General features: G+C 42.4%; 1 protein-coding gene across 2 annotated transcripts; it reads right to left on the reverse strand.

Moving 5' to 3' along the window:
- Nucleotides 1–244: 244 nt before the first annotated feature.
- On the reverse strand, nt 245–14,525 carry trmt1 (tRNA methyltransferase 1). 2 transcript variants are annotated; one of them, XM_080721319.1, is made up of 16 exons: nt 14,375–14,525; nt 13,506–13,881; nt 11,620–11,839; nt 10,760–10,947; nt 10,096–10,211; nt 8,616–8,728; nt 7,620–7,768; nt 7,134–7,217; nt 5,544–5,613; nt 5,089–5,223; nt 4,864–4,949; nt 3,861–3,969; nt 3,656–3,732; nt 2,984–3,103; nt 2,053–2,167; nt 245–547 (listed from the first exon to the last, which is right to left on the reverse strand). In XM_080721319.1, the coding sequence occupies exons 2-16, from the start codon at nt 13,865–13,867 to the stop codon at nt 473–475; spliced, it is 2,019 nt and encodes a 672-aa protein (XP_080577445.1). In that variant the 5' UTR covers nt 13,868–13,881; nt 14,375–14,525; the 3' UTR covers nt 245–472. The 2 variants fall into 2 exon arrangements, with proteins under 2 accessions (XP_080577445.1, XP_080577446.1); XM_080721320.1 differs by lacking the exon at nt 14,375–14,525 and adding an exon at nt 14,208–14,292.
- Nucleotides 14,526–16,904: the final 2,379 nt, after the last annotated feature.

A 16,904-nucleotide genomic window follows, 5' to 3' on the forward strand; every position in this document is an offset into this window, starting at 1 on the left:
AATTCGTCCCAACATGGCAACCCGCGTCTAAAGCGAGATGCCACATTCGGCCACTAGGGGCGCACTTTCCTAATTACATAAAATGTAAATATAGCCCGTTTTTCTAGAAAAAGTTGACTATAGCTCCTTTAAGACATTTTACAAATAACCTTGGTATCTCACCACATTCAAACCGTTTCAGACAAAAGATCAAGGTAGTCAGAACTTTTGGGGTTGATAGGAACTTTATTAGACTGTCAGAAAAGTAGAAATTAAACCAAAAGGCCAATGTTCCTGATGCTGCCTTGGGCACAATGGGCAGGCAGAACTCCCAGTCCCAATACTGTCCTTGGGCTGGTTCCCATCTCAATGCAACCCCATATTCATTACACAATGATTGCTTAGTCCAGACATCACTAGACCTGTACACGATTTGTTCTTCAAAAGAATAAAGTGGATAAAGTAACAACTAAAATGTAATGAGAGATCATCATCACTCCATCTTCTCCCCGTCCTTCTGCTCCACATCATGTGAGTAGCAGCATTTGTCTCCGTGGGTGCATGTTCCCTGCAGGAGAGAGGAACACATTGTTTTGTTTTCTGTAAGGAACCCCCAGAGAGGTCAGGGGAATATTTGTTCCCTCGCATTAGCTAATTTGTGCCCTCAATTTAATAACTGGTGCTCTTGAATTACTTTAGAGTAGAGTGCTCCGTTACTTTTTCTTTTTTTTACAGTATCAATAGTGCAACTCGTATAACTTAAAAGTTTACATCAGCTTAATCCTGCATGCTTTCAGTTTCTTGTACACAAATTGTTTTACCATATTTACCAAACCAAAGCTGTACGGTAAATCTCGAGAGATCCAAGTTTAACTTAAATGTTGTAGATTGATAGAACTGTGCAAAGACTTCTTTATAGCTTGCCTATCAAGTTGTGTGAATTGACCAACCTGTTTTTATACTGTATTGTATTTATATGGCCTATTACTATGATTTGGCAGTGAGCTTTCAACGCTCATTTCAGCTGCCTGGCACTCTGAGGCTCTCTGCCCACCTATATGGGTAGACAGGTGGTCTCCCATTCACACAGTCATTTACAACTCAATGTTTATTCACTCACTGACAGGTCAAATGAGATCCCATAGCCAGGAAAGCGCATATAAATTCCACAAATCTTTTAAAAATAAATACACTTGCTAATTTGAGGGCAAAAATTATTTAATTTCAGGGAGTGGAATCATAATTAAAGGGAACAAATGTCTTCATCTGACCCCTGGGGGGCTCTGTACTTCTGAGACAAAAACAGACTTAGGTAACCATTATGGATTATGTATATATATATTATTAACATTCCCATTAAAGCGGCAGTTCCTTGGATCTGCCACTGATCAATCCCACTTAATCCTTGGATCAAGTGGGATTCAAATGTGCCCTTGAAAATGAGGCAGAGTTGAAAAGGTTTGTCAAACTGATTAGAAAAGAAAGAAATCCGGTACTTGCATATCAGAAATTGTAGCCACTAGGATACAAATGTACCTGAATTTTCCCACCGTGTATAGAACCCACTTGAGCCAGTCCCTGTGGACTCACTGTTAAAGGGTGATTTATTGGTGTTGCGTGCACCAAAAATAGCTGATCTACAAGCTCACAACATGTCCCAGAGATGCGTCAAATTTCCCAGAATCTAAAATTAATTTCTTCAAAATACTAATCATATTGCCATTTCCGCCATTTGTCTCATGAAGTACAGTATATAGGGCTTAAGTCAGGGGTCTTCAACAGGGGGTCCTCCAAATCTTTGTGGGATAGAAGCTTTTCTCCTTTTCTATATTAACCACTTGAACCCATAGAGTCCACCTTTTCTATATTAACCACTTGAACCCATAGAGTCCATATTCTGAGAACTTGAGACAAAAATTGCAGATCTATAAGCTCACAACGCCTTGTTGTGAGCTTGTAGATGCTTCGTCTCTCAACTAAGGGGTCCTTGGCCTGAAAACATTGAAGACCCCTGGCTTAAGTGGTTAACTTTGGGATGGGGACGGGGGGTTTCCTCCTGAGAGGGGGACTGACCTTCTTGAATCTCTTGCAGGGGTGGCTTTTGAGCTGTGAGGAATCTGTGATCTGGTTCTTTCTCTTGTTCTGAAGCTGTTTCCTCTTGTCCTGGAGGTCCGTGGAGATCTTCCCACTGGAGGAGAGGATGAGACAGACGGAGGGGAGGGGGTTGGAGTCGGACATTGATAAAGACCTGAGGCCGATTCTATGAATGCCTTTTAAATCCCAACAGTTTTCTGCAAAACATGTGTTTCCTTGTCCGTGGTTCTCAAAACGTTTACCATGTCAAGGACCCCCCAAAAAATATGTATTTGGCCACGGACCCCCATCTCAAATAAAAAAAATGTTCGCTTTAAAATATTCAAAGGTTTGCACACATTTTCATGATCTTTTGAAATAAAAAGCAGATGTACAAGCTCGTAGCCTCGTACTGCGGCACAAAGTGACACGATATGAGCTTGTAGATCTGCTATTTTTGAATATAAAAAATATATAAAATATGGTTAAAGTGGTTAAAATGTTAAAATGACACAACATTTTACCCATTAAAAACCCAGTTTGAAAAACATGAGAGCGAAGAAATATGGAAGAAAAGGGCACAGAGGACGGGTAAATAAACCTTGTGAGCTACAGAGTAACTTTTAGTCTGAATGCACAACATTGCCAACTTCTTCCATGGAACTAGATTATTGGACTAATATTGGTGCTGGTTTCTAGGTCATAACTACGGCTTCTCTTCTCTCACTTGCTGGAGTGAGATATCATTTATTCCAAGGTTGATGAAGATAGTGCCAACACGTTTCTATTCAGAGTGCATATTGCCCTAGAATACGAACAAACACTACTTATTCATTTGCGAACTGTCCATGCTATAAGGGAGCTATCCCACCCTACCCACCCTATGCGTACTATAGGAAAGTGTGTCTAGTGGAGATAGAGATCTATCTACCCGGCCTTGGCACGAGCCTTGGGCCCCCAGTAGGCCTGTGGGTTCTCCTGGAAGCGGGTCAGGTGGCGTTTCCGGGACTGGGGGTTGGCATCCTCCCTCACAGTGAAACATGCCTCCAGGCTATGGAAACACAGCATCGCAAAACAAAAACATTTATTGTGAGCATGAGGACACACACATTCTTTCACATCGCTGCTGTCGGCCAGAAAACTCTCTCCATATTCGAACTTTTTGTGTTTTTCCGTAAATTAACGGCCTACTTGATCACATGACAGCGTCACACAAAAACATCAAAAGTAGCAGATCTGCAAGCGTAGCAGACTGTCGGCCTGCTACTTTTACCGTTTTTGAATTTCAATCCTGAAAAGTAACAGTTTTGGACATAATGAGGTTTCCACTCGACAGAGACGATATGATGTTGATATGCGATCCATGTCATGTCCCAACATTAGGGACAAATGTGACCATTTGTGGTAATTATGGTCAAAAAGTGTTGAACACGGTTCAAATTGTTGAACTAGTTAGAATGGGTGTTAAAATTACACCAACGGCATTATGCATAAAAAAAAAAAAAAAAAAAAATGCTTATTTTCTTAATTATTCAAGAACAGTCAACGTTGCCCAGCTCTATACAACAGCTAAGAGTTAAAGGTGTTTGACGTGTAGACTGACCTGGGCTCAGTTGAGAGGATCTTGAAAGCAGGACTACTTTCTGACAGCTTCTCCCTCTTTACAGGATTGGACTTCTCCTATAGTGCACATGGTACACAGTCACATTCAGCAGAGATATTACTATAAAATACTTTAAGTCCATTCAAAACATTTAGGATGACTGAATGCGTCAAGCATTAGTGTGTTTAAACTAAGCGAGGGTTACCCAGCAGCGCATGACGTCCCAGATGACAGCAGGCGGGGCATCTGTCTTGATGGCATTTTTGGAGGCGTGAGAGAGGGAGACCCTGTAACCTGCGTGAAGGAGAGCTGACCTGGGGGGAGGAGAAGGAGAAAGACATCCCATCAAGAAAAGAAACAGAGAGAGATGGTTTCCCCCATCAGCAGTGCATCTGGCTTGACCAGGCGCTGCCTCCAAAGATTTACTAGTATTCACGGGTGGGAATCCAGGAGGGTTTGTTTGTATCCTTGTCGCTGGGTGCTAGTGACTCCTAGTTGTTGGTCGGGGTGCCCGTTCAGCGGGAAGGGGAACTGGAGGTAAGATACGCTCTCAAGCTGGTTGCAAACTGCTGCGGTTTTTTTCGTTGCATTTTGGAAATCCGAAATCCGTTTTTCAGGCCAAGAAGAGCGAGAGAAGAGAGAGAGAGAGCGCAAAGGACCCAGTGGCGACAGTTGTGAAAATCGGGGGGGGGGGGGGGGGGGGGGGGGGGCGGGGGAATCAACCCTGGTCCGAAAATAAATACGAAATGGGCGGCAGTGTGCAATCGTGATTGACATAACGTGAGGTTGATTTATTTATTTACGTGCTCCGATATTCGTCCGAAAAAACGCAGCAGCGTGCAAAGACCTTCACAGTGAAACTCCTGGCTGTCTTCATGTGTATCAGCGAAGGCATATGTAGTCATCTATCTACAACACCCTCTCCCACTGGGGGTTGATTGACAGCGACAAGCACATTATTTTTGGCAATGACTCAATTTGGGGAACAGATCTAAATAATTATATACTAGAGTAAATAGAGCAAGAGCAGAGCGGGGTTAGTCATACTCACATCCTTGGTACAGGATCAGTGTGAGCACATATTTGGTAGCATTTGTTTTAACATGCTCCGAGGCTAAATCATGAATCACGGCTGGTTAATCATCACAGCAGAATAATGTCTTTATGTGTGCGAATGAATGAGTGTGTGTGTGCATGTGTGTTCCAACCTGAACTGCAGCAGAGGCGGGGTGTTGCAGTGTATGGTGCTGCTCAGATTATCCACAGTGTAATACAAGGGTACGTCCTCCAGTTCCTGTAACGTATGCCAATGCTGCCTGTTAGAACCTGCCGGCGAGAAGCTGACAACTACACAGCTACTGCCGGTTTAATGCACCGCCATCACAGTTCTCTGTGACCCTGGGCGACCTTCTGGTCCCCCTGTGCCCTCTCACCTCGGTGACCATGCTGAGCATCCCCTCGATGCGCCTGGCGGTTCCGAAGCGGGAAGGGTTCCCCGACACGGCCGAAAGAACCTTCTGGACGAAAGCTGTGTCGTGGAGGGGCTCCGCCCAGACAGGACCACCCAGCTATAAAGGGAGGACAGACAGACAGACACATAAATAGCGACGCAGAAAGACAAAGAATGTGAGCCAGCGAATAATTACCGGTAATTTAGCATATCGTTGTTGTTGGGCAGAAACCTATTACCTTTTGGTGATTTTTTTTAACTGATCTACAAGCTTGAAACACGGCGCAAAGAGATGTGTTTCAAGCTTGTCAATCTGATATTTTTTTATTTGAATCCTGAAAAGTAACAGTTCTGGACATATGAGGTTTCTGATGGATTATATGTTTGTGTGAAAACTTGACAGTGTGTTATAATGTGTATATTCAATGATGTATATACCTGATGTGTGAGTCCACAGTGTTGGCACTTGGGTCCTACTGGAGGACCAGTCGCGGCTGAGTATTTCATACTGGAAACATGATAAAAACAACTTTACTGGAGGAAAGGCATTAAAGAGGACCTTATTACTTAGCAAGAATTATGTGATTCTTAATAAGTAAATACTAAGTAAATATTGAGGAAAAAAGACAATACAATTTGTTTCAATCTAATGGCTTTTTTGCATGAGAGAAGCCTGTGGTCTGAATGAAAGTGGAGATTATTGGTTCCTTGGTAATACAATCTGCTCATAATCTAAATGTAGCCACCACTGATGGAGAAGTCAACTGGAGTCCTGCAGACAACCAAAACACAGCCTCCAATGATGTTCAGATACATTAACATGCAATCAATACGGTCAAATCTGTATGACTTCCATTCATGAACCATGTTAGCAGTAGCTAAATGTTGCTATTTGGTGTCTATATGGCCACCAGAAGAGGCCGACACAAACCCAAGCATTCCTGCTTTTTAACAGTGCCCTGAACACCCAAAGTTTGCCATGGCGGTTCGGAGTACGTTGCTTGACAGCAGCCGTGTCAGTTCAGAGCAGGCTGATTGTGTGGGCCCTGGGAATTGCTAACAACTGTTGAGAACAGTGCATAGGACTGACTTCACACTCGACACAGCACTCCCTTGGATCCTTGGCAATACACCCCATGCGCCATTTCACCCAAGTGTGAAGTCGATCGGATGACCGGTTCTCGCGATATGCAAAGGACCGGTATACAGACAAGACAAGAGATTCCTGGAATTTATAGATAACCTCAAGCAGTCTTGCACAAAAATACAGTGCGTCCCGCAGTGAATGAAAATAGCAATAGTACCTGCAATGCTACTGTAAGTTCTATGCTATGTTCATTACACTTCATCCATCCATCACATCGAATGTACATTTTATTACTTACGCAAAATATACAAAATTAGGAGGACATAATAACCTTGCTAAAACATAAAGAAAGAAAGAATCATCACATGAAGATGAACCCTACTTCAGTAGTTCCCAACCTTTTCTGGATCGGGGCCTACAGTACTTGAACATCTCGAAAGCATCCAACGGAGACTTGAATTCATGGATTTTTTTTTTTTTTTTTTTTGTTTTTGTGGCATTGCTAAGCCAATACTTTGATAACCAGCAGTGGTTTCTTATGGAGACACAAAGAGTCTGCTTTGTTCCCTATGGACACACAAGGAGTCTCCTCAAATTATTGGCTTAGGAATGCAACAAAAACTAGTCTGCATGAGGCGAGTAATCAATAGACAAAAAGTCATTTTGGGGGTGAGATTAAGTGGCCAGATGGGCGGGCCGTGTGCATTTTCAGAGCACATTTTAATGATACATTGATTGTGTTCTTGCTTGGATCAATGGAACTAATGTAGTAACGGCACCCTTATCACATTATATTTTACATTAATTGTTTTTATTGTTATCAATAAAGTCTTTGTGTTTGGCCAATTATTTGGGGGCCCACTTGTAATATCCTCTCGGCCCACCAGAGGTTGGGAATGACTGCCCTAGTTTATTCATTAGGCCATGGTGGAGTTGCTTACTTCTTTCCTTGGGGAGTTTTCTTGCCCATCCTCTGTAAGTAGAAAGCCCCGCAGCCAACACAGTTATATACCAGAGCCTGCTTGCTGCAACACACAAGCACAACGCCATGTTATGAGGAAACATGTATGACATACCATTTGAGCACCATCATTATGCAATTTGATTACGGTATGTGAATGCCCTCGTCCAAAGCGTTCCCAGCACAAGTGATTTGAATGCTTTAATGGAGATGAACACTTTAATCCTGGCCATGTTTGTGCCAACTTTGTACAGTACATGTGTGCATGCATGTACCTACCATTAACATATGTATTTTGTGCTCCTGCTTTCATGTACACTTATAGTAACATCTATGAGATGTATGTGAGTATGCCGGTAAGGGTCAAATGTAGCCATTAAGGGTTCATTTGGTTCCATTTGTACACTCTGAATTAAAGCAACACTGAGGATTTTACTGTTATGCGTGTACAGTGCGTGGGCCACACCTTGCTGAGTTCTTGACCATGGCCTGTCCTGTGTGGACGCGCACAAAAACGCGGATATAAAAGTCAACGCTGACGGAGAGGAGAGGCTGGATGTAGCGTTGGTACACTCCGGCCCTCTGGTCCAAACTGTGGAGGATGATACGCAGAGCCTAGGGGAGTGGGAGGGACACACACACTGAATTAACCACATGAACCCTTCATGTGAACCACATTCTGTGAAAGTAGCAGATCTAGAGCTTGTATCAACAGACTTTTATTTTATGATTGGATAAGGAGTGGTGGCTCATTCATTTATACTTTTGCCGGCAAATGCAACAACAAAAAAAAGGGGGGGGAATTGAAATGGAATTGAATCTGCCTGTCTATCACGTAGTAGCAGGTAACATGACAATATTGACTGATGTTTTTTATTGACAAAACAGGCATATACATGATCAGATATTTGTACATGTACTTATGAGTCAAACGGATGAAACCTCCTGGTCCCGTTTCTTTTTTTTTTTTTGCGGTATTAGATACATACAGAATAATACAATCCATAATAAGTACTCATACAATTTTAACACCCTAGAATGATTGCAAAAATCAACATGGGTACAGTAAAAGGAACCTGTTACAACTCTAATAAACATGTAATACCTAATTTATATATAGGGTGCGTTCGGAAGTGCGCACCGGGTGTGTGCTCAGTGTGGTGAGTGCAGTGGGCGGTGACGTTGAGAGTGCATTCTGTGTAGCAACCAACCAATCAAAACACCGCACCGACACACCACACCGCCAAACCCCATCTTCTGAGTAGGGTCGGTCAGTGCATGCAATCAGCACACCGGTGCACCGCACACTGGATTTCCGAACGACAACGCACCAAGGGCACAGAATAAACGAACTACAACATGGCACACCAGTGCGTTGAGTGCGTTGGCAGTGCCCCACGGCCAAAATAGCAGATCTACAAACGCTATGTTTTGTATAAACGTATATGAATCCTTCCCTCACCATCTCATGGCAGTATTTGGCCTTGATGGATATAGAGCCGTATTTGCTGTAGCAGGTCTCGCCGCTGTTACCAGCCATCACTGCCATGTCTGTGCACGTCACACACAACAATCCTAACAGAGACGGAGAGAGCCAGGGAGAAGACCAGAAGAGAGAGGTGAGTGAGGGATGCAATGAAATCCCATTCCAGGAAATGTTCAGAATATTATTGATCAAGTTGCATAAGGATATACTCGATCTCAAAAGCCTCTTGTCAGCAGCAACTTGCATGCAGTGGCATTTCGGAGAAGAAAAAAAAACTTTGTACTGTTAACAGGCATAATATATTTATGATCTTCTTAAGGACTCTTAAAAATGCAATTTATGGCCGCAGATCAATTGGGAGAAATCATTAGTAATATGTCAGTAGTACATAATGCTACATTGGGGAAGATATATTTTTTAAATGACAAAACTAGAGAGAGCAAAGGCCAATAGATTGGCTGATTCTACTTCATAAATGCAGGTATACAAAAAACAGGATCTAAAGACCTATCATAAGACCAACAAAGAGAGAGAAGTTACCTGTACTTTGATTTGTGATCAATACGTCATAAGCATAACGCCCCAAAAATACCAAGGCACACTACTTTATTAAAGGTTTTTAATAAATGGGCTTAGCCGAGTTTACAGCATGAGTAATGACTTTAATCAGATTGATTGTTTTGGACCTTACCATAATGAAACACTGTGATGGACACCTTCATACTACTGCTCTTCACAAGTAAACTGTTACTTAATTGCTTTAGGCAGATTTTTTAGGCTTTTCATCATCCCGACACATTCGACATCTTAAGAGGACCTGTGATCAAGAGCCAGATTGTGAAGCTAAGGCTAAATAAACGCAAACACGGTTTCTTCCAAGCCAATGTTATTAATGAGGCCTGTACTAAAGCTAAGAAACTGAGAAGACAGCGATCTCCTGCAACAGAAACGAAAGGAACCCGGAGAACAACAAAAGCAGGGGTCAAGTTCCTGGGGTTCAAATAAATAAACAATACATAAATTATAGTACAAGCTATATTGATTAATTACGACGGATTTACTACAAGATATTCATGCCTTGGTAGAATCTACCAACAGTAGCCTATGTTGCCCAATGCCCAGGCTAGGCTTGGGATAAAACTCCACCAATCTTTGTCCACATAATGTTGTATATTTATTTTTATATATAACTAATAAATGGAACCTGGAAGACTATGAGGCTTAGATCGTCCACACATAACGTATTATATTATTGCTTCATCAGCTATATTCATTCAGAGTTGCGCTGTCTATAAGAGGAAGTGACCGGCAAGTGAATCAGGCTGAAACGTCAACCAAATATGTAGCAATACATCATAACTGGCATCATACACTGGCCACATGAGGTCATGCTGTTATTATTAGTTGGTGATCTACAGTTAGAAGCTCCATAAGGAAGGCAGGTGAGTACACGCACCTCCTTCACTGACAGCCTGCACGGCAGCATCCAGGAAGGAGGCGGGGCTGCCGTACGGGTCCAGATCGATGACATCATAGCGCTCCTTCTTTCCTCGCTTTTCGTACATCAGCATACTGGAGAGGGATAGGGTTAGAGAGCAAAACGTTGTACCATGTAAAAGGGATGGATGAGACAAGAGTGTGACAGACAGGAATGGTGAGGTGAGGAGGAAAGCATTGAGACATTCAAGTTGGCAGCATACTTCAAAAGTTCACATTTGTTTTTCAGATCAAATTCTCTATGGATTGTTTTATAATTGATGCGGCTCCCTCAGAGTGCCAGGATGTTAGACCTTGCCTACTGTATACAGTGCTGGAACTGTGATTTGAACACCCGGATAAAATAAATCATGACCACCTGGGCTTGAATTTATGACCAATCACACACTGTTTGCATACTGTAGGTGTCTCTGTGGTGGTGTTCTGCTATTTAGGAAATGTGCAAGAACTTTGGCAAGTCAATGCATTTGCTTGATTTCTCTGCAAATACTTTTTCTAATATCAAATTTCGCCTAGCTTTGTTTCCGCAAGAGGTCTGCTGCAGCATTCGACCAGGTAGAGAAAAAAAGAGAAGGCAGGCGAGTTAAGAGTCTATGTGAATGCACAGTGGAAGTTAAGTGCACCTGGCATCCTTGCAGCTGGCCTGGAGCAGGTGCGTGACCCCGTTGTGCTGGGCATTCCTGGAGATGAGGGCCGCTGCCTTGGCTGAGAAGTCGTTGGCGGTGATGGAGCGCAGGCCAGGGACCTCCAGGGCAAAACGCACCGAGCGCAGGCCTGATGCTGCCAGCCCCTCCAATACATACAAGCCATTCTGAGTGTGAGTGGGGGGGATAATAAAGTAAATGCCTTAATTTCACTTATGAAAGCTGTTAGAAATTGACTGAAATATGATACGTTTTTCAATTTTTTTTAATAAAAGATTGCAAAATTAAATTGTCAAAACGGGAATAAAACTCACTATAATAAAATAAAGAGATAATTCAGACAAATGCTGCCACACATTTAGATTTCTGTTGGCATGTCGATTACCAACATTTATGTTGCCACTAAAATATTTTTATAGCAGGGATTACTGATGACTAGCAATCAGCTCGTATGGCTCTTTTAATGTTCTGGCAGAAAATACATATTTAGTTAAAACTTTTGATGAGATTCACACTGACTTTGTATGTGATGGGATAACATTTACAGCAGCAGCAATAAAAAAAACAGTCAACTTCCATCAGTGAGTGTTTATGTAATCACATATTGCCAGCGTGATTACACAGTTACCTCAGTCCAGCCTATACTGGAGTTACCATGCCAACGCACCTGGCAATTTGTGATTAAGTACATACAGTCATTGAAGGTTTACATAATGTTTAGTGCTGCTGTGAATGCCATCCTTTGAGCTTTGAGCGTTCTATAGTTTTATATGGAATACACAAGTAAGGAATATAAGCCGTTTTAGGGCCGATTCTACACCCTGTATGGAGTCATGTACCTCACATTTCTCCCCCACATTTGCGGTCACAACTGGCTGTCCATTTTTCTCTTCGGCTTGCTTGCCCGCCTCCCTGTCTTCCTCTGGCTCGGTTTGCGTGTCGATTTCCTTGTTTTCCTTTGACAGAGAAACCACCACCCTCTCTTTCTCTCCTGGCACCACCACTTTCACTCCTCTCCGAGCCATCTGCTCCCTTGCAAACTCTGTGACCACAGCACACCTGGAGAGGGCAAAGACGGAGGAAGACCCAGATATAACCTACCGCTGGCAGAGCCTCCAACTGCGGGGACACACAGTTCACTAGGTTTCATGTGATTAATGTTATGACAGAGTGCTACAATGCTCATTTCTTTATGCTAATTTGTAAACAAGCCCCATTCCATATTAAGGACAGGCTTTCACGAGGTTATCTTCCAGTTAGGAGGTAAGGCCACTGGCTCAAGAAAACGTTTGTAATCTACCTGTAATCATCTCTATAACCCAGGGGTGTAGTTGTCCCGATTTAAAATGGAGCAACACAGAACAAAAAGTTCCTATGATTGGCCGCTAATTGCGGTGTTCTGGCACCAGAAGCAACATGTTCTCCAACTTCCTCCACAGGATTCCATCCATTTCCCCTGAACTTTTACATTTGATTTTCTTACCTTAACAAACATTGTCATAAATACTTTATGGTTCCTGTCGCTAGTTTAAAGCCTCGTTTCAATCACCATGATATGCATTTTGTGAAAATATGGTCCAATTTAAGTTATATTACAATGTCCCATGTATCTCTGCGGTTGCACGTGACCGTTGGCAGCCAAAAGCATTCGAGATGGTACCATTTCTATTACCAATGAACGTTGATTTCTACAATGATGGCGTCACCCAATACAACGGCCAAAAAAGCTTAATTTGCAAAGCATAGAAACCAATGGCTTTCCACCGTCCATATTTTTTTACAGTCTAAGCTATTACCTTATATAACAGGAGTTTGTATACCTCAAGAAGGAGTTACATAAATCAAAACATTTGATCAATTCTACCTCCACATACGTCATCTCACAAGCCCATGTCTATGTTTTTACCCAGAGCATACCAACGCTGGTGATCATCTCAACAAATTACATCAGAGAGAGACTTTGGGGATGTATACATTTGATACTTTGGTGGATCCAGGTCTTGTTTAATGAACAAATTGATTTCGGAACATATAGAAATAATTTGTACACACTGTCTTACACTGTCTACTCAGTATCAGTATGTACTGCTTATTTTTGTATGATGGTGTAATTAGTCCTCCTGGCCGGACTGAACGTACGCGGACTATTCTTTTGAGCCACGTACAAAGGAAGACCCAGATTGTTGACATTCTCCTTATACAGTATGCCTTTTTATTATTTTTTTAATTGTCAACGTTATGCCCTAAACAATAGAGGGTATGCGCGTGACATCATACCGAAAGTTATGCCGGAACGCCTACTGAGTGGCAAAATAAAAAAAAATAAAAAAATAAAAAACACTTTCTGGCCTTGACAGCCCATACATCCAAACAGAAAAGTCCTACCTATTGCAGTAAATGCTGTTAAACTCACTTTGCCACTCGATTTGCCATTCACTTTATGCATGCGCATACCGCATACCCTTTATAAAGGCTTTTTTTCCCTATATCCATGGCTCAATATGAGTGGGCCTTGAGTAAGTTCAAGGGCTTCCTTTTTTTCTGTATGTAATATTGACTTGCATTCACTGGGACTTGAGTGTACCATCTCTGAAATCCATGTCAAAGATTAAAAATAATGAAATGCTACATCAGATCAGGTTCAAGTGCTATATATTCTTGGCTAACGAGAGCGAAGTGTCAAGCGGAACCCACTTAGACAAGAACTGAATCAGTGTTTACTTACGTCAAATCTCTGTTAAACTCCTGGACTGGGTTATAAAAAACTTCATTGGCACTGGGAAACAAGATCGCCGCCTTGCCCTCTCTGACCACCGTCTCTCCGGGTAACAGTTCAGTTTGTGGTCCTTCCCCTTCATTGTCTGTCAGACTCTGCCCTTCCCCATGTGGTGGTAAGATGGTAGGGGGCTGAGACTTTGTGTCCTCCAAAGCCACAGTGTTTGGGTCCTGAATAGCTCGTAGGGGCTCCATAGATCTCAGTCCCCTGTTGGCAGCAACAATGCCAACGGTCCACCTAGTACGTCTGCAGGACTGTCTCCAATTATGGCCAATGAAATGGGGCAGTAGTTGGGCTGTTCGCACCAGCATAAAGGATAGATTTCCTATCAACAAACAAGACAAACATCAGCACTCAAATCAGATCATTTGGTGATTCAAGAGTTTTGGTTCATATGTGACTGCCATAGCCTTGGATCAAGACTAGACTATCATATATTTATTTTATCGAGTCTGTCTTGACACTACTCCGAAAGTCGATATGATACATCAATGATAGTAGCAGCACTATGATTGCAGGAGATGATGACAAGGCAAGCAGATGCAACCAGACATTTGCATGGCAAACTGTTGCTGCATCTTGAGCGAAATGTGACACAAGCGACCCAGAATAAGCACTATCATGGTGGCATAATGTAGAATGACTTTATACCTTCATTAAAGAGGTCCGTTGGGTTAGCTTTAGCTTTTTAGCAAACGGTTGTTTAGGTTTTAACAGTGAAAAGGTAGCCTACAGTCAAGAGATAGACAAAGTACTTCAGTTGCATCATATAAAGATGGCTAACTCGCTAACTAGGACACATCAGATCAGATAAATACCTGCGGTGCTTTCTCCCAGACGGACACGCGTATTTGGTGTTGATTCTTTTCTTTTCTTTTCTAAAAAGTGACAGGTGTTAATGTTGGAATGTTTACTGTGCTGTGCAATGATTCAAGTGGCCGCACGTTAGCACATGGAGGCAGACATGACGGTCGGACCACAACTACGGAAGCCGCCCAAGTTCCAAATGAAAACAAGTGTGGAACAGTGTTGCCCGTTTTTGCGAGAGAAATAAGCAACCCGACAAAAATAAATAATAAAAGGACAGAAAGTACAGTTCAATACAAGAAAAGAAAAGAAAAAAGGATTGAACCCCAAAAAGCACCATGATTAATTTCCATTGGGGTCCTGTGTATTGAATTCATTAAAACCATGCAAAAACATCATATAAATGAGTAGTAATCAAAAAGAAAGTATTTACAGTCAACAGTTGGGAGGGGGGAGGGCATTTCTGGTGATAGGCTTGGACTTTAATGGTTGGTTTTATGGGAATAAAAATAGCAAATCTACTTTCAAAACATTTCAACAACACAAATCTGGTATGGGGGTCCCCATACAACACACCAAATGAAGGTATTTAAACACATGACTTCTGATGTAAACACTGCCTGCTCGTCGCTCGAGCAGCCCTCAATTCAATTCAATTCAATTCAATTCAATTCAATTCAATTCAATTCAAAGGAGCTTTATTGGCATGAGAAAACATATTTTTACATTGCCAAGTACGTGTCGAAATAAAATGAAAAACAGTTGAAAATGGGGAACATAAAATAGGCTATACAGTTGGAGGGGGTACAGCATTGTGTAAACAGCAGGAACAAATATAAGATAGATTTTTTTCTCAATAGGCCTACAATTAAAAAAATAGTATAAAAAAAAAAGAAAAACTCAGATTTAAAATGCGTTTAAAGGTAGCAGTTCTGTTTCATACTGTGTGTACAGTAGGTCTAGATGTCAATCAATGGTTTGTAGTCCTTAGGGTGGTTGTGTTCAGTCTCTAGCCATTTTATCGAAACAGTTCACAAATCTTGCTGCTGTGTTTAGCACATTGTTGTATGTAGACTATTTCTCCCAGTAGTTTTTTTTTTCCCCTTTTTTTTTGATTGGTCATGTTTTCATACTCACTATATCGTGTGTAATCTGTGGGAAGTATGTGTCTCTGATGTCTTGGGCTTGGGCAGGTGGTTAGAAAGTGTAGCTCTATTTCTTCAACCACATTTTGTGTGCAGTGGGATTCTCACAGTCGGATGTTGGCAGGCCTGTAATAAGCGAACATGGCAACACCGGTCATGGAATCGCCGTGTTGGAGAGAACGCCCCTCTGGGCGACGCAGCGTAAGGTAATGCAACTGGTGTAATGTAAGGACACGCAGGACAGAGGGGGTCATTCATTCAACACTGCACACGCACTCTGGCCTACTTTTAGTGCGCAGATTGAACGTGCCAGAACCAAAACATTTAAAACAATGTTAACATATACATAATCTAATTTCATCTGATCTCCTCCTTGTGTAATTATGGTGCATTTGGATATTGCCTTAATGCCTGGCTGGACAATATGGACTTGGGCCAGGGCCACATGTTCTAATTATCACAGGCCTTAAATGTATGCACGGATATTGAGGTAGAACTGCGTATTACTTTGTCACAGAGACATATAAATTGTCCATCACAAACGCATGACCTGTACAATTAAACAACAATTAATTATCTCATTGTACAATTATGCAATATTATCTATATATATAAATGAGGTATTCTTTTTTACACTATGCAGCAGCTTCGTTTAATGTGGTTTGCCACCTAGATAAGATTGCAATCAAAATGTAATGGATGTCTATTGTCTGTCTATCATTTATATTACCCTCGTTTATGATATTTCTATCTATGTGTGTACATTCGATCATCTGTAGGGGACGAAAAAGATGCCAACGGGAACGGAGCAGCAACAACAGCAGCATCATGCCATACATTTTGACATTGGAGAATTATAGAGTTAATAGCATTTGGCATGACAGAGGAGGAGAGGAGGGAGAGCCTCCCCCTCCTATCGTGCTTGAATGCAGTCACATCCTATTTAGTATTCTATGCGCGCTGCTATCTATAGACCCCTGAGGGTTCACCTGCCCAAGTCTAGACGCACACTAATAGCTCACTTTTCAACACAACCACGGCTCTGACTGTCCACGCGGGTAACACCGGGGCACGCGGGCAGAAAACACCGACAACACCCCGGGTGAGTGGAGTGTAAAAGGACTGGAGGGGTGTGTGGGGTGGGTGGGGTTGACTTGACAGACGGATCGGCCGGGGACGCCGTCTGTCTGTCTGTCTGTCTGTCTGTCTGTCTGTCTGTCTGTCTATCTATCTGCTGTCTGTCTCCACGATCGGTGGCTCTGTGATCTGTCGGGGGGGGAAACCAAACCGCTTTGCGCCCCCTCTCGATCGCTCTGCGCTCCGCGTGTCTCGCCTCGCCTCGTCTCTCCCTCTCCACTGTGTGCTCTGTTGTGCGTGTGCGCGTGTGTCTCCTCTG

This window comes from Nannobrachium achirus, assembly GCF_963921795.1.
Source record: "Nannobrachium achirus genome assembly, chromosome: 3".
NCBI classification, from domain to species: Eukaryota; Metazoa; Chordata; class Actinopteri; order Myctophiformes; family Myctophidae; genus Nannobrachium; species Nannobrachium achirus.

Coding starts and splice junctions, on each gene's coding strand:
- trmt1 (XM_080721319.1), bottom strand. CDS start 13,867: ATGCTGGTGCGAACAGCCCAACTACTGCCCCATTTCATTGGCCATAAT. Junction 11,840..13,505: donor GAGTTTAACAGAGATTTGAC/GTAAGTAAACAC, acceptor TGCCCTCTCCAG/GTGTGCTGTGGTCACAGAGT. Junction 3,733..3,860: donor GGGACGTCATGCGCTGCTGG/GTAACCCTCGCT, acceptor TGTGCACTATAG/GAGAAGTCCAATCCTGTAAA.